Here is a 27,695-nt window from a genome sequence, read left to right as displayed (position 1 = left end):
TCTCTTCAAGGTGAACACAAGTTTTTCATATGTGCGAGGTATGATTATGATTAGCCATTTTTCTTCATGAAACCAAAATATCAAACTTTTACATCATTTTTCAAAACAAAGACAAACGTTTCTGTGGAGTTAATGTCTATTTTCTTCCTCTCAAAACAATAGGGGAGAAAATAGACAATTTTTCCCCGAACTGTCATCAGACGAAGTATCAACAAAACATCACGGCCTTAGTTTACATGAAGAAGATCGCAATTCAGCTGAGGAATGTCTGCAATGTAAAATCTAACTCAAGCAAAAATAGTCAAAATTTGTCACGTCTTTTCAGGTAAAAGTGGCGCGGTTTTATTCACGTTAAGCGATAGTCGGAATTTTCCACTTAGCGTACCTCTATAGAAAATATTATCCCGCATATTCTTTGCAGTGTGTTCGTGTACGTAAATTTGCGAACATCTATATTACCATTGTTGAATCCATTTATATATTTTGCTAGACTATTCGGCATAATCAGAACAATAAACCAAGACCCACATCGCAATAGGTTTGTAGGATAAACATAACTGCGAATAACCATTTCTTCAATTAAACGTTCAGGCATCTGTTATCGACAATGACGACAAAAATAAGTGACTAGCTCTGGATTTTGTTGTGTTGTCGCATATTAACACGAATGAAGTAAAAGATTTTCTATCAAACACTAGGCGATACGTTAAACAAAAGAAGTAAAAGATTGAATAATTTTGGTATGTCTACGGTTGAAACACGTAGAAATCCTTATTTTGATATGAGTATAGGTATGCATGAACAATACTCTCTCTAGCAAACGAACTACTTTTCTAAAGGTCAAGTAGCCTTTGAAATTTACATTGAATTACAGAGTAGTCAGTCAAAATGTAGAATAGTGTTTGTAGAATACAAATAAATAATTTATGATTTTGACACAGAGAGCTGAGAGTTTGTTTGCTAGAGAGAGTATTGGCATGAACCTAAAAAAATTTATTTAGGAAATGTCTTTTTATGACGGTTAATGCATAACTTTCCTCATATGCAGGAGGAATTGTCGTCTAAGTACACTGTCAAATATTGAGTGAGAAACACAATAGTTTGTTCTTGTTCAAGACAATCAAACCTAGATTCTATGAATTTCGATTGAATTTGATTGGTCCAAATGACTTCTCCTTTCAACAATTTCGAACTTCTACCTTCAACGTAAACGTTAGGTATCTTTGAACATCGAATATTCAATTTCTACTTGCCACGAGACAGGTTGCAGCAAAATGAGATACTATATGCTACATAAATTGATTAAATGGCTGATGAAATGAAGCTGTCTTTAGTCGGAGTTGAACAAGGAAATCCGTATTGAAATGATACCATACCACATATGATCGTGATCAAATTATCTCGTTTAGATTTTCCACCTGAGGTAATTACTTACTTCTACTGGCAAACAGTTGCTTTGTACATGATTCGGTTCCCATTGTGTACTATAGACTATATGAATTGAATCAATGACTGATGAAATTAAACTCAAAGAGGCTGTTTTAGTTTGTCCATCATCTGAAGAACAATTGCTCCACATGGAAACCAGTTGCTTTGTGTATACGTTGGTTTGCCCCATTGCATAATTTGGTTATACCAGGCAGACTTACACAAAATAACTTCCCAAGTGTGCGAATTCTACACACCACACATGTATATTGAACAGTAAACATTGATGGAGCCCAATAAAGTTTAAAATTTAACTCAATTCAACAATTCATCAAAATAATCCCTGCTTAACGTTCGTAACTATCGAAATTTCATTGCCAATTCAACCATCTGGTCCTCCCAGAAACTAGGAATCAAAAATCACAGTTTGTTTTCCACCTCTCGATTTCCTTTCTCATATTTATATGCTACAACATTAGACCAAAATAAGGCCACGCTGTCCTATTCGCAAACAAAATTAAAAAAAAAACTGATTGCGGAAAAAAGAGACTCCAACGAAAAAGGTAAACTTTTCACACCAAATGGTAGGGTGAAAAGGCACATGATATTTGATGATTGGAAATTGGTTTCAAAAAAACCTATAAGTTTGTGATATAGGTACAAAAAGAAAAACTTTCGATGCAAAATTGAACAGCTCAATTCTATGTATATGGAAAATCAGCATTAAATTTCAATGTTGTACCTTTCCACGAAAAAAAAAAATTCTTTACATCCATTAATAAAAATCACTCGGACGGTATTGGGTTTTCAATATCCATTTTTATATCATGGTGTAGGGGTATTACATTGTTGTGTTAAAAAAAGCAAAGAAGAAGAAAAATTTGAATAGATATTGTATGCAAAGGGACAAAGGTTATGTTCGGTAAATAAGAGCAACACTTTTTCATGGTTTCATTAAGTGGAGCTTCTATTATTCTTCTTCGTATTTCGTCACAATGAACATTAATTTCAAACTTTTTTTCCCCTACAAAGTGTAATTAGCGTTCCTGTTCTATTTGTTCTAATAAAACTTCGTAAGCCAACAATCAATCGATGGTAAAGTTTTATGTGTTTCGTCAGACCTGACGTTCGAAATTCCGTCTTGACGATAATGTAAATGTGAAAATTTTTATATTTTTAGTGATCAATTAAACTTTCATTCAATAACAAGTTAATAACCACCACCAGCAAGGCAACCAAACTGCCATCATAACTTTTTGTACATTCTTCATCATTTAATCATTTTGTGTGGCAACATATGGATGGACCGAAAGCTATTTTAGCTATATGTCGCATATGCGAATATACTGTACGTTGGGCTGTAATCGAGAGCTGCAGGTTATAACCCGATATATTGTTTTGTACGCAGTACTGAAACTTTTTACTTTTCCATTGATCACATCAGTTTGTAGCACTCAAATAGTATTATGTCTATTTCCTTGTCATCTGTTCATCGACAAGGATTTCATTTCCGTAAGGTGGCGAGCACACGGCGTGTATGGGTTCGTTGGAAAGCTGAGGTCGAGTACTCCTGGGGCAACTATTAACTTCATAAAATTTGATGATGAACAGCCGAAAATATGACCTCCGGAAAATTTCTCAAAATCGATGTAACCTCGATGAACTTTGATGAGGGCTGTGACCTTACTAATGCAATTATTTGATTAAATTATTATTTATTGTGAATGTAAAGGACCTCAGCTTTACAGCTTATACACATAGGTATTAGTTTGGCGGAGTGAAACACACAGTTTTCATCCGTTACGTAGTCACGTGTCAAACTACTAAATATGGGTATCGGTGTAAAGCTGAGGTCCCCCACATTCATAATAAGTAATAATTTAATCAAATAATTGCATTATTTAGGTCACAGCTCTCATCAAATTTCATCGAGGTTTTCTTGATTCTGAGAAATTTTCTGGAGGTCATATTTTCGGCCGTTTATCATCAAATTTTTTGAAGTTAATATTTGCCCCAGTAGTACTCGACATCAGCTTTTCAACGAACCCATAGATGCCCGTGTCCTCCCCACCTTACGGAAATGAAATCCGGACTACAAAACCCCATTTTTCGACTTTTGTCCACTTACAACCAGCCAGGTATGAAAGATCAAAAATATATGAGACTGGTTATAGGGCCTAGGCACCAAGGCCTAACTAGGCATATATAAAAAAAGTTTCGGAATAAATAGCGCCGATTACGGTCAGTCGAAATTCAAAAGAATCCATCGCAGTCTTATAAGTTAAAATGAATGTTAAGACAATTGAAGTGATAGATTTTGCATCTTTCTATTGAAAATGTTTGGATCAAAAGAGGTATTTAATAGATGCAATAATTATATGGGTGATATGCTTGTCGCCACTGAAAGTATATAACTTAGTGAACATCGAAGTACATTCAGTGCATTGTTAGTGCATTGGTGACATCATCCACATTTCAAAAATTTAAGCTGTAGTCACACTTATGCCGTTTACCTCTCAGTTTGCTTTACAACAATAGCCTTTTGAAGAAGTTGCTAAGGAAGTTGCAAGAACCATTTTCCTTTTACAAATTTTGCAACTACTTTTGCAGCTACTTCAGGCGTAGTATTTGAAGTAGTTGCAAAAGTTGTTGCTAAAAACATTTTCCTTTTACGAATTTTGCAACTCATTTTGCAACTACTTCAGGCGGGTTTACAACAATGGAAGGTGGGATGATCTTTCATTGTGTTATCGTGAACGGAGAGATAAGTGTATGGTGGCCTTTACTCTTTAAAACAATCGCTTTTCGTTTGTTTATTAAAAGCATAAAACCTGATCTAAGATCATATTCGTTTCAAACAAAACCTTCTATTCGCAATCAAATCGCACAAATGTTTCCGTATCATTTGCATGTCCCTACGAAACCATATTCGACAACATAAGTCTCTGTCAGACTCGGCACAGAGGTATATTGTTGCGGGAGGCGAGCAATATACACATAACGATGTAAAATATGAAATGAGGACCATATTGCTTGATTTTTGTTCCCATAAATTTCGTCGAGATGATGGATAATCATAAAACATATTTTATGAGACATTACCCGTACTTACCGGAATTTAAGCAATTTCATGTAAAGTACCAGCACTGATAGTGGATTTTCTTTACACTTTACACACACGGCTCTGTGTAGACGGCACAATGTTGTTACGTCTAATTTTACGTTACGAAATATTTATGATTCGGAAATCGCACGTACTTATTGAATTTAGCTGTGTATTTCGCGTGCTTAAATGGTTTTGTTGTTGCCCCTTTTTTCAGCATTCGCAATACTTCTGTTTGTGTTCGATGGGATTGTCAAACAATAGGAAAACGGTTGGTTAGGTTGAGACGAATTTGTCTACATAAGACTTTCATTGTTTGTTTCGCTTTCTCTAAGGTTTGCTCAGCTATTTGTCCTGTGTTTCCTATACCATCCAGTTACCTTATTTACACTCAGTCATCAAGAAAATCAATTCAAATCTTTCGATAACGAACTACTAGAGATGCTAACCACTCTATATCGATACATTGGCCGACGTTCACTAACAATCGATATTTTATTTCCATTTCAGCTAAAATCAAAAAGTCTGAATCACTTGGATACTTTGGAATCGAATACAGCGACACAAAATGTGGAAGGTCTCTCACCTCAAAAAGACGTAAGCTTTTTTATAATTTCCGATTTTTATGTTTATATGCTAATCGTATAAAATTGCCCGTGCGAATAACGTTTATATATGTATATCGTGGAACATCCTGCATAAAATTACGTATGCACAGTGAAATGGTTGAAATTATCATGTAAATGCGTGTGTGGGTGGGACTTTGTCGAGTGTTATTGTACCAAAATATAAAGTAGATTATCGATTTTAAAGTTTTGTGAACGTTGTAAATTTACAACGTTCATAATATTCGTGGGAAGATTTTCTCTGTGCTCTTCCTGAAATTGTCTGATATCAACTTGAGGAACGGAACACGTAACAAATAAAGCTTCCGGTGGCTGAGAATTGATGAGCAACGATTTAAAATTTTACAGCATATCCGTATCTCAAGCTAACCATGTGTAGTGTGGAATGAAGTGTGTACACCCCATACATACATGGGTCAATTACAAACTGAAACAACTTGGCTTTAATTATGAGTCGAGATTATCCCATAATTATTTTCCGTGACTGTTCATAATTAAAACATCCACTTCACCTGATTCAGTAGCACGATACGGTTGTACAGCCGAAGGCATATGTATTTCTAATAATTTAGATATGTGTCATTATGAAACTATAAAATATGTGAGGTGGAACATAGACGGGAGTTCTTCATGTGAATAGCCATCTACAAATTCAACAGCACTGAAATGTGTTAGTCTGGCCTTCACTCCAGAAAAGGGCAATCAAATTTCAGCCTAATTCTCAGCCTAAAACAACTGGCTATGCATGTTTATACGGTTCTACTACTATCACACGCATGCGTGTACTGTTAAATCTGTATTAGGGGCCGTTCATAAATTACGTAACGCAAAAGAGGGGGGGAGGGGGTATCAGTCTAGCGTTACAGAGCGTTACAGGGGGGAGGGGGGGTCTGACAGTAACGTTACGTCACGCAACATATTTCGTACTAAAAAGTCTGTGCAGCTAATCGAGTTTCAAATACATGGTTTGTAACATAAAAAAATCAAATTACAACATTTAAAATAAATTAAAATGTGCTTAAAAACTTGCACATTGCAACATTATTTTTTAGTAGGTGACCTCCGAAACTTATCAACATGGACATGTCTAAATTGTAAAAAAAATCCGAAGCAATCGTATACATACAATCGTGTAGTTTTTTGTAATTACTGTAAGAAAAATATCAATTTTTTCATGAGTTGCGTTACGTAACAAACCGGGGGAGGGGGGGTATGACCTTGCGTTACACTAGCGTTACAGGAGGGGGGGAGGGGGTCTTGAAAATGTCAATTTTGGCGTTACGTAATTTATGAACGGCCCCTTAACAATTGTAACCCGTTTTGTTTGCGTGAGTAAACCAGTTGAAAATCAGCTAAAATAAACTTATGCTGAAATTTGATTGCCCATTCAAAACTTTTTCACAATTCAGGCGATAAAATAGCCATTTTCTCCCCTCCACTGACACTTCGAATGACTATGTTGTGAACAACGTTCAGTGTTGGCTTTGACTCGCCACGCTCTGGCCGCAAAAAACACCATCGAAATAAAATTTCAATTTTTTCTCTCTCTGGGCTTTCAAATTGACACACTAAGTTAACGGAAATGCTTATCCTCCTATTGATTTTGGTTCCCCTTGAATTTATGACTGAGCACCAAAACAATGTATTATCGGCACTAACTGCAAGACATTTAGAAATTCAGTCGTGGAAGTACATACCAATAACTATGCACAAGACTTGCACTCATCTGTAATCAACAATGACGACTAAAATATTCGTCGGATTCTGACCAGTGTTCTCTTATATAGTATGTTCGAACATGTGAAGTACAAGATTTCGTATCAAATATTAGAACGTGACATGACTAAGCAGAAGTAAGAGATTTCAACTTATATGGTGCATTCGCAATACCATAATGGTTATGTAATGATACGTCGCTCGAATTCGCATTTTTGTTTAAAACCAATCTAGCTTCTCTCCGATGGAAACTAACATATATTTATACTAGGCCCAACCTCGTTGGAATCCTCCCATACATCAAAGATTAGAGTCGTAGAACAAATGCTTCTTCCTGTGTGGCATGATGTTCAAGCCCTGACTTTGTTTGAACGACAGACAACCTGTTTCCACTAATGTAGAAAGTAAAAAATGAATTTCAAGGGGAATTATTCTTTATGGGCATGTCCGTTGAATATTAAAAGTGACAAATTTGAAATAGTCAAAACAACATACTGTAACAAGGGTTCACTTCATCAGACACATAAATTAAAACATCGTAACATCGTAAGCATTTACACGAAATTTACACCAGAACATGCCGCAGAATACATTTTTATTTTGTCTGAATTATATGAAGGGTAGAACCGCATCGCTCCGCTTAGATTATCGCTGTATATTAACATTTTAATTAAATTTTAATTAATTTGAACGCAGCCCACATAATGTAGCAACGAAAAAAGACGGAGCGAGAATCGTTTAATAAAGAAAACTTTGAACCTACCTAACCAATTTTCCTTTTCCACGTTCTCCTCTTTCCCATTAATGATCTTTCGCATTGCAATCAACTCTGTGGTTAACCATCGTTTATTCGTTTTAATTGTTTTAGGTATCAAGTTCAAAATACTTTTGTGTGTACTACGACATCGATAACAGTGATTGCAGAGAAAAAGAGGAATATGTATCAGCAACACCAGGAATCACTCTTGCGTAAGTAAACATTTATATTTTTTTTACATTGCAGCATTAGTAAATGCAGCTGAAAATTGTTGAAATGAAAAGTATAAATTAGTGGCGTTGAGTGGCAGTTATGGAGATGTGATGGAATATTTACAAAAAAAAGGAAAATGAGTTTCGAATAAAAGACACGTTTTCCATGACATTTTATGGCCTTTTGGGAATGATTAATGGCGTTTTCACACGACATTCACTCAGTGAAAAAAGAATATTTTTTTTTATTTTATTGGATTGATGTTATCTGATAAGATTAGAGCATGTCGAAGTAACCGTCTGTCTGATACATTTTTAGGGATAGTTTGTTGACGTCACAAATATATTTCCACCCAGACTTTACAATCTTATTTGTCATGCAAAATTTTCAGAACTTCCAAATTCATAAACAAGAACGAATAAAATAGAAAAAACGCCGAAACGAAACACGATTCGCTGAATCAGGTTTATTTTTGTGAAACATTTCATTTTATCGAGACACATAACCGTTTAGTTTTCCGTTATAGAGGTATGTTTGACTTATTTTCCCAGCTCTGAATGTTTTTGTATAAATCCATAAAATCGCAATGACAAACTTGATCGTTTACCGTCTCTCTGTGCACCGAGTTGTTTTTGAGTAAGGTTTGCGAAAAACATTTTTTGAAGAAAAATATCCTAATCATCATTGGCGTTTCTAAATGTTATTCAACTCTTTTACCTTCGTTTCGGTTTGTGCAATCATTCTAAGAGCATTTACGGCAGCTAACTCTAAATCATGCAGAAGATATCTGAATGCTACCATTACGTAAAGGTTGTGATACGTTCTGTTTTATGACAAGTATGAATGGAATAACCTTCGTTTCTAACGTTTTGCTAGGCACTTTCAAGCCATTGACCGAGCCACATTCAAGGCTTTTGTGTGGGTAGTTATTGAATGCTTTCTGTGTAGAAAGTAACATTTTAGTCATGGGGTTATTCAAGAGAAACGTACACCTATCCGAGTTTCTCCAATACCTTCAACTCGAAACATCCGATTTTCCCAGACCGTCCAGTCCCCCAAATGGGAGGGCTACCGACTTTTTGAATGTTCCCTTAAAGAGATAAGATAATAACTTTCTTTTGTTATTATTCTTGAACGCTTCATTGTATTCTATGTGTTAGATAGTAAACGTAAAGTGTAAAGTCCATCGTTTGCGGAGAATAGAAATTTGTGGCGTTTAATAGAGTGGATTTATTTCTTCGGGATAATAAAATAAACTTTGATATATGGAGTGCTCCAGTCAGAGAAATAAAATGTAAAAAAGAAACCATAAAAATGAAACGGCAACGTTCAGACTCTTACGACTAATACATTTCTTCGAAGTGGAACTTTTGTGAGATTTTGAACCACTACTTAAAAACTAAAAACTACAAAAACGCCTATCTATCTGGAAGAAGTTATAAAAGGTTCATGAGCGTTATCTTGATCAACTACAAACATCAGTAATACCTAAAATCTTCCTTTATAATATGGTGGATTGTGATGTTTACTTTACGCGTATGCAGCCAACTTAAGTATCTAATAACTCTAAAAATTGAAATAGGCGTTTCACCCAACGTTCTGAAAAAACAGGTTCACCCACGAAGGCGGGTGACACATACATTTTGACAAATAGACACATTTTATTCAACAGACTCATTACAGATTGTTTGAAATGTCAACATGAAGAACAAAAAAAGGTTTTATCAAGTTCACATTTCAAACAATTTGTAATGAGTCTGTTGAATAAAAAGCATCTCTTTGTCAAAATTTGTGTGTCAACGCCATCGTGATCAACTCAGATGTGTCTTAACCTGCTCTTTCAGAACCTTGCACCATGCAGAGAAATGATAAGTTGGTACGCATGTGGCGAGAGAATGTGAGAGAATTTATCTCGCCACAGGCGTACCAACTTATCATTTCTCTGGCTTTATGATTTTAAAACTTATAGCTGTAACGTTCCATGCTACAAAAACCTATTAAATTAAAGAATTTCGGCATAAAATTTCGATAAAATATGAACCATGATCATAATTCCCTGAAAGATTAATCTTTTTTGGATTTATAATTGGATTCTCTCGTGAATTACTTTTATTTAACCTCAAATCATCAGGTCCTAGAGTAGAGGGATTATAATTCGAAGTTACATTACATTATTAAATGGCGCATGCAAATAGCTAATATATTATGAAGAGACTATTTGCACACTACAATTTTTCACCAATTGTCCAGAAAGATTTTTTTCTCGTACTGTTAACGAAAGCGATGCTGCACTGACAAAAAAGTTTTCAGATTATTACCTGTGACAGATAATCTTTTCCCAGGTAATGTTATTTCTCATGCAGAAACAGCATCACCTGTCAACTTTTTTCTCAGTGCAGTTTTTGTGCAAAATGATTAAAGAAATGTGGAAGAATATGCAAAGGCGATTCAGTTTTTTCTTTATTTATTGTGTAATAAATGTAAATGTAATAAAAAAAACGAAGTGACTATTTGCAACCGAGTGCAAATAGTGAATTCTACCTTCTACAAACTGTGTAAGGAAGGAGTTTGGTTTGTTCCAACTGAATTCATCCTTCTACAAACTGTCTAAGGAAAGAGCTTGGTTTGTTCCAACCAAATTCATCCTTCTACAAACTGTGTAAGGAAGGAGTGGGGTTTGTTCCACCTGAATTCATCCTTCTACAAACTGTCGAAGAAAGGAGTTTGGTTTGTTCCAACCGAATTCATCCTTCTACAAACTGTGTAAGGAAGGAGGTTGGATTGTTCCAACTGAATTCATCCTTCTACAAACTGTGTAAGGAAGGAGGTTGGTTTGTTCCACCTGAATTCATCCTTCTATAAACTGTCTAATGAAGGAGTTTGGTTTGTTTTGACTATGGCGCGCGCGAGCTCATATTCTCGACACTCGGATGCACGTGCAAATAGTCTCTTCATAATAGGTTGGCTATTTGCACGCACGTGCAAATAGTCTCTTCATAATATATTGGCTATTTGCACGCATGTGCAAATAACCATTTAATAATGTAATGACTATTTGCACGCCGTGCAAATATTGCCAACCATTATAATGTGATCTTTCAAGACCTTAGTTCAAAATCAATTCTTTGACAACCAAATTTACTGTTATTTGCCATGGATTAACATGAACGAACACTTACCTTACAAATGGAGATACTATTTAGAGTTTGTGTGTACGGAGATAGCTCCATAAGCAAAGTGCATGTTTTCGGTTTTTGAACGCCTCCCACCAGCCACACAAGGCATCGACAAATTTTTAAGGAAATATTTTTGGTTTCTTGCGACCAAATCTTCTTGGTCTTCTTTGCACGCATAAAAAAATCAATTTAAAAATTTTTCGCTGGTTTCAAAATAGTGAACTAACATTATTTTATGAAAAAAGGGGCACGGGTATGCCACGTAGTGGCCTTGCTTGTTTCAAAAATATTGGTTTTCCAATTTTTCCTAACGTAATGCGGATAATTAAGGTGAACCTAAACCCTAATCTCATTATTTAGTCCTTATCCTTGCTCTTGCAGGAATTATATTTCTCCAACTCTTAAAATATAATCCCAATAGAATTACTGTTTGCAATGAAAACCCCTTTGGCATTAAAATTTGGAAGAGACTATTGGCACCCGGTGCCCTTTGTAACAGGATTATAAAGGCACTATTGGCACCTGCTGCCATTAGCCACAATATTATAAAGAGACTATTGGCACCGCAAAAAATATAGAAATTGGAGAGACTCATACCAAAATGAGAAGAAAACACTTAGAATATATCTGTTGATAAATATCCGTGAATAAGCGCCGAGCGAGAAATGTCGGAATTTTTCGAATTTCGGGGATTTGAAACTACGAAAATTAAATTTTGCTGTGAAATGTACCGTTTACGAAATGTGACGTAAAAGCGCACGTTTTGTAGAATACTTTAAGTTACATTTCGTAAAAGGATGAATTCCTTAAGATTGAACAATCCGAATTTACGATACATTTCGTAAAAGAATGAATTCCCCAGTATTCTACAAAACGCCTTTGCGTTACAATTCGTAAAAGGAGGAATTCCTTATGATCAAACAATCGGCCTTTGCGCTACATTTCGTAAAAAAATTAATTCCCTAGGATTCTGTACGAAACACATTTATTTCTCGAAATCTCCGGAAATTCAAATATTCATTTTTCCTGTATTTCCAATCTACTTTTTATATTGAGTGAGTCTCTTTATAATACTAAGGCTAATGGCACCGGGTGACAACAGTCTCCTTATAATTCTGTGGCTAATGACACCGGGTGAGATTAGCCTTACTATAACAAAGAGACTATTGGCACCCGGTGCCATTAGCCACAGTATAGCATATTAGTTGAAATTTTAATCTCATTTTTTTATCATTGTCCCTTACCAAACATATCAAAATCGAATGAGATGTTCCAGGTTATCATCTTAACGAACGATCAGTTCTTTTTTATGAATTCTCTATCACTGTGCCTAACCGACAGCATCCACAAAAATTTTCTCTCTAACTCAATTGACCGATGTCTAAATTCTACCAACTACACCATCACCCTTATAGCCATTCGCCCATCACACGATTCATTCGAGGCTGAAAAGTTAGGTTGTCCGTTTTAATGTCGTGTGAAATCTACTTTAAATTCGCAATGCCATAACATTTTCTTTTAAATTGTAGTTAGCACTAAACGTGAAACATTAACTCAAATTGAAAATGATTTTTTTTTTGTTCAGCTGTTATATCCTCATTTTATTTTATTTCTCTTTTTTTCAGCGACGCTCTCGACAGTGCATTATTACGTAGAAATTTAAGCTTCTCGCAAATAACCATTTCTGACAATAATTTTCCCAGTTCTATGGATTTAGGTAAATGAACGGTTGAAGTAAATGTGAACGATTTGAAATGGATGGTAATTAATTGAAAAAATGTTATTCGAATGCTTTTAAAGGTACACCGCTTGCCGGTGGTGTTAATAAAGATACAGACGTTGGAAACTTGGCTGGAAAGTGTTTAATTGTAACCGGTAAGGATTGTTCAGCGAACAGCAGTGGTAATTTGTATTTTAAGAATGTGTCATTAACGTTGCCTTTTCTGTAACATTTTAAGAAAAAGAAAACGTTCGGAAATCGAATCATTATGCACTGCAAAAAGCTGCGTCGTTTGTGAGTATATTTTTCTATTGTACTTTGAACACGAAAGAAGCAGAAACCATTTTACAATTTCACATCGATTAATCATCCTTAAAGACACACAACTTTATATTCTGCCAAACCACAAACAATAATAAATCTTTAGTCATGGAGAACGTATAAGTATAATACATTTATACATTATATGAGCAACGTAATTGCATATGGAAACTCGAAACTGCAAACACAAGTTTATCATTAATTATTATCAAAGTTTGCTTAAGTCATACCCTTTCGAATAGTTGTTGTGCTGTTGTTGGATTTTTTCTTGTTGTAGCCTGTTTTCCATTTATTTCACCGAGAGAATCTGTGTGTGTGTACCTACCACATCAGCTGTAATTGTGTAATTACTTAAGTTTTCGTCCTGTTATTCGATCGATAAGTGTTGTTTCTCGTTTATCATAATTTATTGAACGGAATACGGAAAATTTATATCAGCAAAACCATTCGATGTCGGAAATCGTTAATGAACATCTTTTAAATAATGAAATCAGTCGTTTAGTGTTCGTTAATGACTAAAGATTATTGTTGATATCATTAAATTCCTTATGCAACATTTCATAATGAAACAGACGGTGGGTAAACTAGAAAATCCTCTGTGAACCGGAAAAAATCCTTTGAAAACTAGAAATTCTTTTCAATCCTCAAAATAGAAGAAAATCCTCAAAACTAAAAAAATGTCATAAAAATTGATACAGTCTCGGTGTGTTTGGGACTAAACCTGCCTTGCCCGTTTCTCTTCTATATACTCATTGAAGAGTATAACCTGAAGTGAATCATAATTTGCCGATCCATGAAGCAATCGTCTTCTTAATTCCATTTCTCGCAATGACAATGGAATTTTTTACCTGTCGTCTTAAGAAAGACGCACAGGGGCTTAGAGGATCTACGGACTATCTGTGTAAGAAAAGAAATTTCGTCCATTGATCCACCGTTCACTAAGAGTCTCAGCGTCAGTTTTTCACCATATTCAAGACTTCAACCGAGCTAAACAATAAAAACCACGACAGAAGGGCCATATTCTAAGTCCAAGTACATTCAAATCCGCGTAAAAACGCAAGAGCGAATTAAACAAAAACAAAAAGTCGTCCGAGTCTCGTTTATCCCTAGAGTACCTAGAGACACCTACAATGGACAATAAACCAACAATTCCTATTTTTACTTATATATGTTCAATGAAGAACATAACCTGAAGTGAGCTGTGATCACAACACTGATCATTTTAACCACATTAACGGCAGTGAGTTTTCAGCATGAATTTGCTTCAGCTGTTTTTCAGCTGATCCACACAAACAATCAAAACTGTTTATACGTCTTTATACGGTTTTACCACTACCACGCCCGTGCGTGTCGCATGTGATTGGATCAGCTGAAAAACAGCTGAAGCAAAAGCATGCTGAAATTATTTAACAAAAACATCAAAAACGATTACGAAAATCTTTGGGAGGAATTCTTTTGAAAAACGACCTACTGAAAATGGAATAATTTTCTAAGAAAAAATTGTTCCTCCTTGATAGGCAGTGCCTATATTCGCGAAAATATTTTCACGATTTTTCTCAAATTTTCGCGATTTTCTCAAATTTTCACAAAAAACGTTTTGCGAAAATTTGAGAAAATTCGTGAAAATATTTTCGCGAATATAGGCACTGTTGATAGAAGCAAAAACCACTTTCAAAAAAAAAAAAATTGTCGATGCTTGTGTGGCTGGCAAGAGGGGATTGAAAACCAAAAACATGCACTTTTCGAATGAAAATTCTTCCGGCTACACGAAACGTACAAGGTCGTTTGAGGTGTCGTTAGAAAGGTAATTGCATGCACTTTCGTAAAAATAATCTAATATGGGGAGTAAAGTTCACCAACGACGAGCTACGAGCAGGTAAAAGTATTAGTAAGAAATGTGATTATTTCGGCGAGCTTCTGACGGTTCCTTTGCATCGTGAGACTATTTAAAACCATTTGCCCCGAATGTACATGCAATTACCTTTCAAATGACACCCCACACTACCTTGTACATTTCGTGTAGCTGGAGAAATTTCCATAAGAAAAATGCATGTTTTTGGTTTTCAATCCCCTCTTGCAGAGGGTCGACAAATTTTTTTTTTTTTTGAAGTGGTTTTGCTTCTAGAGACCAATACCTATCTAGACGCAAGAATTTTTTGTTTTTTAAAAAAATAAGTCTGATTTGAGTAGGTCGTTTTTCAAAAGAATCGCTCTGGAAGTTCTTTGATTCTCGGGTTCACATCGACTTAAAACGTTTTCATTCATTAAAATAAATCCACGCACTCACAGGGTGCACGTCAACGACCCGCCAAACTCTTCCAATCTGCATCGACCGAAGAAACAACGGAAGCAACCGAAAATAAGACTGTACCACCAGCGAGTAAGCAACCGACAAAACAGCGTTGGTCTGTTCTATTTGGCCTAAAAAATCCGCAACAGAATCAACTATGCGAAATTTTGAATCGATACGCGAAAAGCGGTGTACCGCAAAACCACTTTTCCGTCTATTCATTCGAACATATCGACCTACTGCCAGCCTTGGATTATTTGGAAAATATCCATCCGTCCTGGATGGAATTTGTGTGCTATCCGAATATGTCCGACAATGAAATCAAGATCCAGTCAGCAATATGGGAATTGGTAACCACTGAAGTGGATTATATACACGCATTGCAAACGGTAACCGATGTGAGTATGTTGAAAGGATTGAAATTCAAAATTTTGTAATGCTGATGTGCACACTTCTCGGCGGGCTGTCGATTCTTCATAATTTTAATTGCACAATCAATATTTTCCAGTTATTTCTGGCATGTCTGGAAGCGATCCAAGCTGAACACATTCTGAATGATGTCGATCAAAACAAGCTATTTTCGAACATACGTGATATTTGCGAAGCAAACATCAGATTCTGGACGATGTACATGTTCCCGATGGTAAATGATTTTTTATTCAAACCCATCAAAATTCACAAATAAGAAATATGTTTGTGGCAGCTGGGGAATTGTTTTGCTGCTGCACTTTTATTTATACCACATGAATGTTAACGGGCAAAAAATGAAAATGAGAAAATTTTCTATTTGATTTCAGGTCAGACACAGCATCAACACTGGACATCCCATGTGTGTTGATTATATTCAACCGGGTTTTTTAACATTTGCAACGACGTTTGCACCGTATAAAAAATACTGCGCTGAACAGAGTACATGTCAATTTTACTGTAAAGATTTGCACCGAAACAATGCCCTGTTTCAAGCTTATTTGGCTTGGTGCGAAGGGCAGAAGTTGTGCAATAGGTGAGACATTGATTTCGTTGATTAGGCGGAATATCGTCCATCACAAATCACTCATAAAATGAACGTTTTCAGATTAAGATTAGCAGATATTTTAGTACGGCCTATGCAAAGACTGACAAAATACAGTTTACTATTGACTGCTATTAGACGGCATATAACGGACGAAAATGATGGCGAAATCATGGATGCTATGGTGAGTCTCTTCAATTGATCATGTAGCCGTTAAACCAATTTTCATAATCAATCGTAATCAATTATTGAACCGAATAGAAACGGCACCCATATCTCCATAATAGTCCTTAAATATGCTACTTCGTATGTGTAAGGTATCTTCATGTGTTTCATTCAAAATCTTTTACTTCAATTTTTTAGCAAACATTTTTCTATAAAAGAGAACCCTAAACAGAGATCATTATAGTTTTGTTCATTGTCGATAGCAGATGTTTTTTTTTCAGAAACGAGACCTTTCAAGCTCTGACACACTGTTGCTAAATAGTTTATTACTCAAGTTATTTCTTTATTCTTAAAATTCTTGTTAACGTCGACCAACTTTTTTGAGTCTAAATTCATATTCCCTTGCTCTCTTCAAAACCGAAGAAAAATAGTACATTTCGTACCACGGACTAAAAGTCTTTTTTAGCGTGCGAGAAGTTTCCAGACAGAGCTGAAGGCGAGGTCTGGAATCGAATTAAACTGGACTTAAAGTCTTTTTTAGCGTGCCAGAAGTTTCCAAAAAGACCTGAAGGCGAGGTCTGGAATCGAAAACGCTAAAAAAGACTTTTAGTCCGTGGTCCGAATAGTATTTTTCATGTTGGACGGATAAAAACATTTCACTTCTCACTTGATCACGAATGCAGCGACACCCTGTTGTACCAGTTGTATTTGGGATATCACAATCAAAATTCGTGTTTGCTGTGTTGTTTACATTACGAAATATTATTTAATCGGGTGTACGTCTACATTGAGAGGTATTGTCAATCGTACATGAAAGAACCGGCTACGTCACTTGCGAACTCGACTGACAGCTTACATTGATCCGCAGGAAAACGTTGCATATTCTCAGTTAGATTGCAACTCGAAATTCGTTCAGAATTCGAAACAATTGATGGTACGATGCGCCCTAACGAACTTAAAATGGGAGTTCAAGATCACAATTTGTTTTTGTTTACATAATTAATTGCGGCTTGCCAACTTTCGACACCCTGGACTTTACTTAAATAGTCGAGGACTGTCTCCAAATAAATTTCTAAAAATCCAAAACTGAATTCTAGATTTTTAGAAATTTATTTGGAGATATTCCACGACTATTTAAGTAAAGTCCAGGGTGCCGAAAGTTGACAAGCCGTAATTATTTTGAATGTGAAAGTAAAGTTTTCTGTTTGCTGACATAAAATGACATTTATGATTTTTTTTTTTTTTTCAGAATTCACGTTTATTCTTCTTAATTTCTAATCATTAATACAATTCGTTGAAATTATAAATATTGAAAAGAGAGATTAGAATAATCTTCTTTGCAACTCAATTTTGGAAATGATCGAATACATTGAGAGATATTTAATTTTGGTGAAAAGTTATAAGTTCTTCAGTGGAAAATTGATTTATAAAAAAAAACCACTTATGTTAATTGTCGACCCATTGGAGCCATTAAAATCTCTTTCAAATGATGAGTTCATGTACTAATGGATTCGGTGATCTTCGGCAAAATTCTTGAAATTTAGTTGTTATCGATTCAATGAATTCGGTTATTGGTTCAATCTTGGTGAGTGCTTGAAGTGAACTCGTTCGAAAATAGAAGGGAACATTTAACATCATTTTGAGGATCTTGTTTTGTTGTGTTTGTAATTTGTTTTTGTGAATGTTCGCGCAACTTTGCCAAACAGGAGCCCCGTAAAGCATCAGTGACCTGAATACAACTTTGAATAGAACAATTTTAGTTTTCGTAAAAAGCTTGGATTTTCTGTTTATGAATGGGTAGAAAATTCGTATGTATTTTTGTGTTTTTTCGATAACGTTAGTAATGTGATTGGTGAATAACAGTTTCTTGTCTAAAATAATACCGAGGTACTTAACTTGTGTAACCCAATCTATCTCAGTACCATTCATATTTAGCTTTCGATTTGGTAGGAATTGTGGTTTTCTTCTTCGGGTGAAAAATATGGATTGCGATTTCTCAGGGTTAATCTTTAGTCTCCAATTAGTGAAATACGAATGAATCATGTTCAATGCGTTTTGCAGTCGTGATTGTATTAGTGTACGGTTACCGTGGATTTACATAGCAACGTAAAAGTGACAGATGCAATGTTTTTTAAATACTGCAACCCGAAATTTCATTCATAAAATTAAAATTATGAATGAAATTTCGAGTTGCCGTATGAGAAAATTTTTGCATCTGTCACTTTTACGTTGCTATGTAAATCCACAGTAAAATCGCGAGGACATTAATTTATGAAAATGACCGCGCAATGTTCGGATGTCAAAATTTTTTAACTAGAAGAATAATTCAAAAATTACACTTCAGTTCTATGTTGTTGTCTCGTTTTCGCTTGTGATAAAATAGAGTACAAGTTGTATATATTACACACTTGTCACGAAGAAGTCGAGGCTTGCCGAGACTGATAGTGACAAGTGTGTACTCTATTTTATCACATAAGCGAAAACGAGACAACAACATAGACCTGAAGTGTAATTTTTGAATTAAACTTCTAGTTAAGTAATTTTGACATCCGAACACCGCGCGTATGTGATAAAACGTTTTACTTTACGAGCGATGGAAAAGGTTTTCACTAGTGAGGGAATAGCCACTTTACCTCACTAGTAAAGTAATAGTACATTACTATACCAGTGAGGTAATTTGATATCTCGTATCCAGATGAGTAAAAGTATCCGAGGGCTTCAGCCCGAGGTACTTTTACTCATTGTGATACGAGATATCAAATTATTTCACGTGTAAAGTATGGCGTTTTACTTTACGAGCGAGGGAAAGGGTCGTCACTAGTGAGGGAAAGGCCACATTACCTCACTAGTAAAGTAAATGATATTTAATTGTATCACTAAATTTCCCATTTTATCAGCTGCAAACGTAAGGCATATCTGATTTCATTAATATCAAAACGACGATTTTCTGATCATACACACCCGTTAACAACATTGCTGACAAGAAATATTTTACTTTTTAGCTGTAAGCTATAACGACTAAAATGGTTATTTGTGTACCTGTTTTGAACGATTGATTTTAGGCAATTTCGCGGATTGTAGGCCCAACGAAGTGAGGCTTACAAGCGAAAGTGCCTTAAATGAACCGTCCCAAACAGGTGCACATGTAAGTTTTCATGCAGAGGGCCGGAAACCCGAGAAAATTCGAAAAATTTCCCTCATTTTCGGCCCCGAAGCATGAAAAAGTAATTCATTAGACGGCAAGCATATACTCCTACGTGTCGCTCACGGTGGGGCTGAACAACTTTTTTTCGGCAAGTCAATGTAGATGAAATTTTATTCATGATTATGAAAGGACGTCACCTCAGGATTAGTTTAAGCCTAAATTTAAAATATTCTATCGGGAGAGTTTCCAGAAAAAATTGTTTTCTTCTAGAGCTGTACCTGTATCTGTACTTTGACGAGCTCTGGCGGGCGTCTACCTTCTCGTTCCAGCCTACGTTCATTATTTCGTTATAGGCCATACTGTAACCATTCAAAATATACCAAATTTGTCATAGGTTCCTAAAAAAATACAACTGTGGTGATACCCAATATATGTCAATCTATTCACTGAACTGATGCTGAGTTTTTGATGATACATCCACCAGTCGAGAACTTCACAAAAACAGTCAACTTAATGTTTATCATCAGTTTCCCAATATTGTTATGCATGTCGTTACAAATGTGATACACTTAAAGTGTAATTTCATTGTCATCGTATGCCATTCAAACACTGGCAATATAATATGCATAAAAGACGACAGCTCGTTCCATGTTTTCAGACTCTACTCTCTCCCATGTCCACTTTGCTATATATACCATATCGTATCTTCTTACTCCTGGGAGTCATACTTTTATTTAACTCCCCACACAACCCCCCATTCAACTCTTAAAAGCGAAGACTTACAGTCAGTTGGGATGTAATTCTATAAAAATGTTAAAAGTGTGAAAGTATTACTAACTTACACATTTTCATAAAAAGATATTTCGTTGCGTTACACACGTCAACAGTGACAGTGTGCATGCATAAATGTTGAAAGCAATATTGTCGTAAATCTCTGGTGAGTTCAAAGAATTATTACCCACTGTTTCCGTTTCTTTTATTGTGTCGAACAAAAGATTTTTTTTTAAAAGCTGAGTTAAAACTTTTATAACTGACGTCAGTTTAATGAAAAATAAATCCTGTATTGTATACCACTATACTGAACTTTTAATGCTGTTTGTTGGGTTTACCAAGGATAAGGATAGCGTTCGAAACCATTTTAAACATTAAACTTGCTTAAACGCCACATTTTGTCTCATTAACATACTGTAAAATGCGAAACATATAAATTACAGCCATTCACAGGCGAACATAAAATCGTGTAAAACACATATCGTAAAGTGGATAATTTTCCCATTGGGATAAAGTTTTTTTTTTCGGTTGTACGTTAACGTTCTGTATATTGCAATGAATATAATTATGTTCTGGCATGATAGACCTTTTCAAGTTTTATGTTCGTTTTAGTATTAGATAAAACAAAATTGGTGCAAACAAACAAACAACTTGAATTAAAATTTAAAAAAACGCGTATTCAATATCCACCACTCAGACCCACACCCAACCTTTAATCAAATGAATTTTGCTGTATGAAAAAGAGTACATTTTGGCTAATTTGTTTATTGTGTAGAAAGAGTACATTACTTACCAATTGGGCGAATGATGGAAATGTTACTTCTTGTGTGAAATTTACCGATCGAGTCGTAGCCGAGGTCAGTAGACACACAAGAAATACCATTTCCATCCTTTGCCCCATTGTCAACTTGGCAGCCAAGTAAGGTATTTTATTCAAAAACTTGAGGTAAAGTTTTGGCTACGTGAAGTAAAGTTAACTTTACCTCACGTTTTTGAATAAAACAATTAAAATTATGAAAACGAGAAAATTGGGAATGAAATACATTTCGATTTATACGTAACCTCATCGCCCCGATAATGATATAGCACTTTTGTAGTATCATTATTTTTAATTATAATTACGTGGAAGTTACCCGCAAAAACCCACATAAAACACAATACTAACCAGGAGATGAGATATATACTGCTATCAGACATGATAATTAAATAGCCTGCAAATTACGAGCAAATAATTTAACGTATTATTGTTGAATGTCGATTTTATTAAAGTGCGGTAGATATAAGAGACGAGCAGCCATTGTATACATTTCCAAATAAATACGATGATGTTTGGCAATCCATTTGCCTTTTAATAGCTTGCCCATATGCACGGTGTGCCTTAACCCATTTTAAGTACAGCAGAAGACCACATAAAACTGTCTTTTACATAATTAATGAGTATTGTGTAAGTAGCTCATTGAGTTAAAATTCGGCACGAATTGCTGGGCGCTTTTTAAGAACGGAACAGCATAGTCAGCACGGACCAGCCAAGGTCGGGCAAGACATTTAGACACCCAATAAATATTGTGATTGGAAAACAGCTACTAATTACAAGATTGTTCGTTTAGTAGTCGATAATGCACCTCTGTTTAAAATGTTTATTTTGACGATTTCGAAGTCGAATGCGTGGTACATAATCGAAATCGTCAAAATAAACATTTAGGATACGCTATTTTATCTGCCGAGAACCGAGACAAACAAATTTGCCCTAGAGGGATAACATCGAGATTATCGTTCTAGGTATATAAAAATTAGTCCAACTAGTTTCAGAGAACTTACCTTCGAAAATCACCATTTTCAAAGGGCGATAGGAATTTGAGCAAGAAGCTACACCATAAAGATTCGATGTGACTTTTCGAACGTATTTAAAACGTTTTTTGAAATTTGTGCGGAAATTGTGATTTCCAGCTATTTTAGTGAAACTTGGTGAGCTTTAGGCACCTCTGTACCCAAATGGTTCGCGTTGATTTTTTTCTCAGTTTTTTATTAAGAGGAATCTACACATAACTACATTTGGGGGAAAATTATTATTTTGATGATAATTTTGGACTCGCATCCTTTTTGGGAAAAGTATATCGAATATCGCTTGGTGTTAAAATGTGTTAGCTTTCAGTCCGAGGAAATTCTATATTTCACGAAAATTCACATATATATCTCGGAGTTAGGTTACATCACCACAAACATTTCAATTTTTGCTGAAAAGTAACACATTTTAACACCAAACGATGGTCGTACTTATTCCAAAAAGTATGTGAGTCCAAAATTATCATCAAAGTAATAATAATTCCCCCCCCCCCAATGTAGGCAACAATTTAGCCATGTGTAGATACCTCTTAAGAGCAATGAACTTTTGAAAATTTGTAGCCTACATTTGGGAAGAAAAATATTCGTTTTTTTTTCATGATTTCTCTGAACCAAATTCTTTTTTTTTAAGTAAAAGCATTAGAACGCGCAAATATGTGTTATTTTAAAGGAAAAATTGGTTTGTGAGTCATAACTTAACCCACTGGAAAAACCTGTTCAGATTACATAAATTTACACAATCCTCAAAGGTTTCTCCAAGTGGGATAGGTTATCACCCACAAACCAATTTTTACTTCAAAAGTAACACATTTTTGCGTGCTTTAATGGTTTTACTTTTTCAAATAAAGATTTTGGTTCAGAGAAATCATCAAAAAACGAATATTTTTCCGCCTAAATGGGCTCTTAAGTTTACAAAATCGTATTCATGTAAACCTAATTAAGGAAACAAAATGAAAATGTTAGTCATTTCTTATGGTGTTTATATACTAGACCTGGAGCCTATGGTATTTTGAGTCCCTCATATGGTCATATAATTCTCTTGGGTACTAAAGGGTGCCCATGAATACGAGCGACAAAAAATGTTCTACGATTTTCCTGGAAAATGCATATTGGGGCATGCCAGACAAAAGGAAAATCGAAAAATGATCGCTTTTTGTCGTGATAAGCCCACGACCTGAAATTGGTGTCATTCGATGCCCACGGACCCTAATAAACATAAAAACACCCGCCAGACAAAATTCAGTCGGAACTGTGAGCTGCCAGACAAAATGAAAAGCCCAACATGGCCGATTTTTGTCGTGATGACCCCATGATCTGAAAGTGGTGTCATTCGATGCCCACAGACCCCAACGAACAAAAAAACTATCGCCAGACAAAATTCAGTGAGAACTGTGAGCCGCCAGACAAAACCAAAAGTCCAACATGACAGGTTTTTGTCGTGACGACCCCTCGATCTGAAGTTGGTGTCATTCGATGCCCACAGACCCAAATGAATAGAAAAACCCCCGCCAGACAAAATCTAGTGGGAACTGTGAGCCGCCAGACAAAAAGAAAACTTGAAAAATCACTTTTTCCATCGTGATGTTACATGACCGAAATTTTGATGTTGTTTCATTCCCATGGACCCCAATTAACAGAAAAACCCCCGCCAGACAAAATCTAGTGGGAACTGTGAGCCGCCAGACAAAAAGAAAACTTGAAAAATCACTTTTTCCATCGTGATGTTACATGACCGAAATTTTGATGTTGTTCCATTCCCATGGACCCCAATTAACAGAAAAACCCACACCAGACAAAATCTAGTGGGAACTGTGAGCCGCCAGACAAAAACCAAACTTCAAAAATTAATTTTTCATGCACTTCGAATTTGTAAATTTTCGGCGAATCGTAAAATACAGTGATTAAATGATGTCGGTGTGCCAAACTAGCTAGGATTGTATCAGCTGTTGGCTATATCATTGTTAGTACGATCTACATTTATCATTTTTTGTTGATGCAAAAGCGACACTCATCTAGTTTTATGAATGAAATTTAGAGTTGTCATAACAGAAAAATTTGGAATTTGGTATTGTTGTGGCGAATATTTTCGTACGTCGTTGTGTAAAGGCACAGTTAGCATTGCCCGAGAATGTTTAAAATAAAATTCATGTACGTACTAACCAAGGTACTAACACAAATTGACGCAAGCATATTTCATTAAAACGTCGTTTTTGTATTCGACATTTGATACGTATTTGACAGCACATATTGCAATTACGGACCACCCTATTTGTCCGTTTACAAATTTCAATGCTATGACGTCGAGGTATCATTTAGTAAAGTCCGTAAACTCCATAATCTACGGAACACAATGACAGAAAATGAATTAAAATGTTGTATCCACTTAGATAGTGTTTCGGAAAAGTTAAAAGTAAAACAATTTACGGAGACCACATTAAAAAAATGTCATTCAGCACTACAGTTAAGAAAGAACCATAACTATAAATACAACCACAAAGTTTTGCCCGGTGTTGTTGACAACATCAACGGATATCACTCGACATGTTATAAGAACTTCACTGCCGTTTCGATTACTAAAAAATTGTTCCGTAGATTATGGAGTTTACGGACTTTACTAAATGATACCTCGACGTCATAGCATTGAAATTTGTAAACGGACAAATAGGGTGGTCCGTAATTGCAATATGTGCTGTCAAATACGTATCAAATGTCGAATACAAAAACGACGTTTTAATGAAATATGCTTGCGTCAATTTGTGTTAGTACCTTGGTTAGTACGTACATGAATTTTATTTTAAACATTCTCGGGCAATGCTAACTGTGCCTTTACACAACGACGTACGAAAATATTCGCCACAACAATACCAAATTCCAAATTTTTCTGTTATGACAACTCTAAATTTCATTCATTCATAAAACTAGATGAGTGTCACTTTTGCATCAACAAAAAATGATAAATGTAGATCGTACTAACAATGATATAGCCAACAGCTGATACAATCCTAGCTAGTTTGGCACACCGACATCATTTAATCACTGTATTTTACGATTCGCCGAAAATTTACAAATTCGAAGTGCATGAAAAATTAATTTTTGAAGTTTGGTTTTTGTCTGGCGGCTCACAGTTCCCACTAGATTTTGTCTGGTGTGGGTTTTTCTGTTAATTGGGGTCCATGGGAATGGAACAACATCAAAATTTCGGTCATGTAACATCACGATGGAAAAAGTGATTTTTCAAGTTTTCTTTTTGTCTGGCGGCTCACAGTTCCCACTAGATTTTGTCTGGCGGGGGTTTTTCTGTTAATTGGGGTCCATGGGAATGAAACAACATCAAAATTTCGGTCATGTAACATCACGATGGAAAAAGTGATTTTTCAAGTTTTCTTTTTGTCTGGCGGCTCACAGTTCCCACTAGATTTTGTCTGGCGGGGGTTTTTCTATTCATTTGGGTCTGTGGGCATCGAATGACACCAATTTCAGATCGAGGGGTCGTCACGACAAAAACCTGTCATGTTGGACTTTTGGTTTTGTCTGGCGGCTCACAGTTCTCACTGAATTTTGTCTGGCGATAGTTTTTTTGTTCGTTGGGGTCTGTGGGCATCGAATGACACCACTTTCAGATCATGGGGTCATCACGACAAAAATCGGCCATGTTGGGCTTTTCATTTTGTCTGGCAGCTCACAGTTCCGACTGAATTTTGTCTGGCGGGTGTTTTTATGTTTATTAGGGTCCGTGGGCATCGAATGACACCAATTTCAGGTCGTGGGCTTATCACGACAAAAAAGCGATCATTTTTCGATTTTCCTTTTGTCTGGCATGCCCCAATATGCATTTTCCAGGAAAATCGTAGAACATTTTTTGTCGCTCGTATTCATGGGCACCCTTTAGTACCCAAGAGAATTATATGACCATATGAGGGACTCAAAATACCATAGGCTCCAGGTCTATACATACATACATTATTAAACGTAAAGCTTGTGCAGAATTAGCAACAGCTGAACAGCTGATCGACAAAGCAAATACCTTTTTATCGAAAACAATTCAAAGGCAAGCTACATACAGTGCATACATACGTTAAAATGTCATCTATGTGCGCACATAACACATATGACTGTATTTTGATTGTATCATAGAGTGTGTTGATCAGCTGCTTAAATTCAGCTGTTTCTGATTCTGCACAAGCTTTGCGTTTAATAATTGTAATTTCGACGGAAATGTCAGACAGACTTTTTACCCTCTTCTTTATGGAACTCACCACATACACACAGTGGCGAAAATTCAACTTGTATTCAGATTGTTTCTTTTACAATCACACTACTTTCTAAATTGATTACTAGATCGCTATAAACTTAAACATGTCCCCTTGATTTTAATTTAAAATTCCATCAACATCATGGAAAATACTTACACTCGCTAACTCGTTTACAATTCATATTTGTTAATGATTGTGTTCACTTCTCTAAATGTGTTTACCACCTTTCTTTGCAGATCCATTCGGTGGAAAATTTTGTATGTAGCGTTAATTCACATTTAACCACCCGGCAGGAGAACGAACGACTTAAAGGCATTATGGCAAGAATCGAATCGTATGATGTTGTGGTAAAGTGAAACTATTAATTTTATGTTGTTGTATAACTAAGTGAACAGTGGATGTGTGTGTCCTCGGTGGATTTACAGTTGAATCGTACGGTTTGTAGGTTTTCCATTTGTTCGCGACTCAGATTAATTTTGTCGACAAAATTGATAATCCTAAAAATTCGACAATCGATAGAAACTGTACACTCGGCCGTACATAATCTATATAACCCGGTATGTTTACTTCGTTACATTATTGATATTGGCTTGCTGATGATTGTTGTATAACATTACACAATCGTGGTCTGTTTCTATAAAAAGCCACTAATTTCGGCTCGAAGTGGTGTCTGATGGAAACAATAAAAACAATTTATTGTGCCCCCGAGATTTAAAGGCTCTTGAGAATACTAATAAATGTCTAATTTACCACACAAATTTATGACTCGGAGAAAGTCATATTACTGGGTTTATCATTCTCGTAAAACACACCATATCAGAGTTCATTTGAGTTTCTCGAGCCCTTGAGTCACATAGTTGAGGCATATACCATAACACAAAATATTGTTGTGCATATGGAAATAAAATCTAAAACTTACGAAACCATAAAATAATTTCCACTATGAATGTGCCCGCTGTTATGTGTGTGGATTCAACTAAATATTTTTTTCGTCTTTTTATTTTTCAAACTAAAAATGAAGGCACACACAACCACCCTAAGCTTGTGAAATTACAAAATTCAACTAAGCAAGGGATTTAACAATCCAACCCCCATTTAACCTTTTGTTATTTCCATTTTTTTTTGCTTCTCCTCCATATTACTCGTTGTACACGTTC

General features: G+C 35.6%; 1 protein-coding gene across 2 annotated transcripts in view; it reads left to right on the top strand.

Annotated features, from left to right (window-relative positions):
* LOC119071713 (pleckstrin homology domain-containing family G member 5) overlaps positions 1-27,695 on the top strand; it is a 148,995-nt gene that overhangs the window by 110,956 nt on the left and 10,344 nt on the right. For both annotated transcript variants that reach the window (XM_037176709.1, XM_037176710.1), the window contains 10 exons: positions 5,042-5,128; positions 7,742-7,842; positions 12,645-12,736; positions 12,820-12,894; positions 12,978-13,033; positions 15,350-15,748; positions 15,859-15,993; positions 16,148-16,353; positions 16,426-16,546; positions 26,775-26,885. In XM_037176709.1, the coding sequence (XP_037032604.1) occupies positions 5,042-5,128; positions 7,742-7,842; positions 12,645-12,736; positions 12,820-12,894; positions 12,978-13,033; positions 15,350-15,748; positions 15,859-15,993; positions 16,148-16,353; positions 16,426-16,546; positions 26,775-26,885 (1,383 nt within the window). The remainder of the gene's footprint in view (positions 1-5,041; positions 5,129-7,741; positions 7,843-12,644; positions 12,737-12,819; positions 12,895-12,977; positions 13,034-15,349; positions 15,749-15,858; positions 15,994-16,147; positions 16,354-16,425; positions 16,547-26,774; positions 26,886-27,695) is intronic.

This window comes from Bradysia coprophila (genome assembly GCF_014529535.1).
Source record: "Bradysia coprophila strain Holo2 chromosome IV unlocalized genomic scaffold, BU_Bcop_v1 contig_5, whole genome shotgun sequence".
Classification (NCBI taxonomy): domain Eukaryota; kingdom Metazoa; phylum Arthropoda; class Insecta; order Diptera; family Sciaridae; genus Bradysia; species Bradysia coprophila.
The sequence above is the reverse complement of the archived record's forward strand: the minus strand, read 5'-3'. Positions and strand labels throughout refer to the sequence as shown.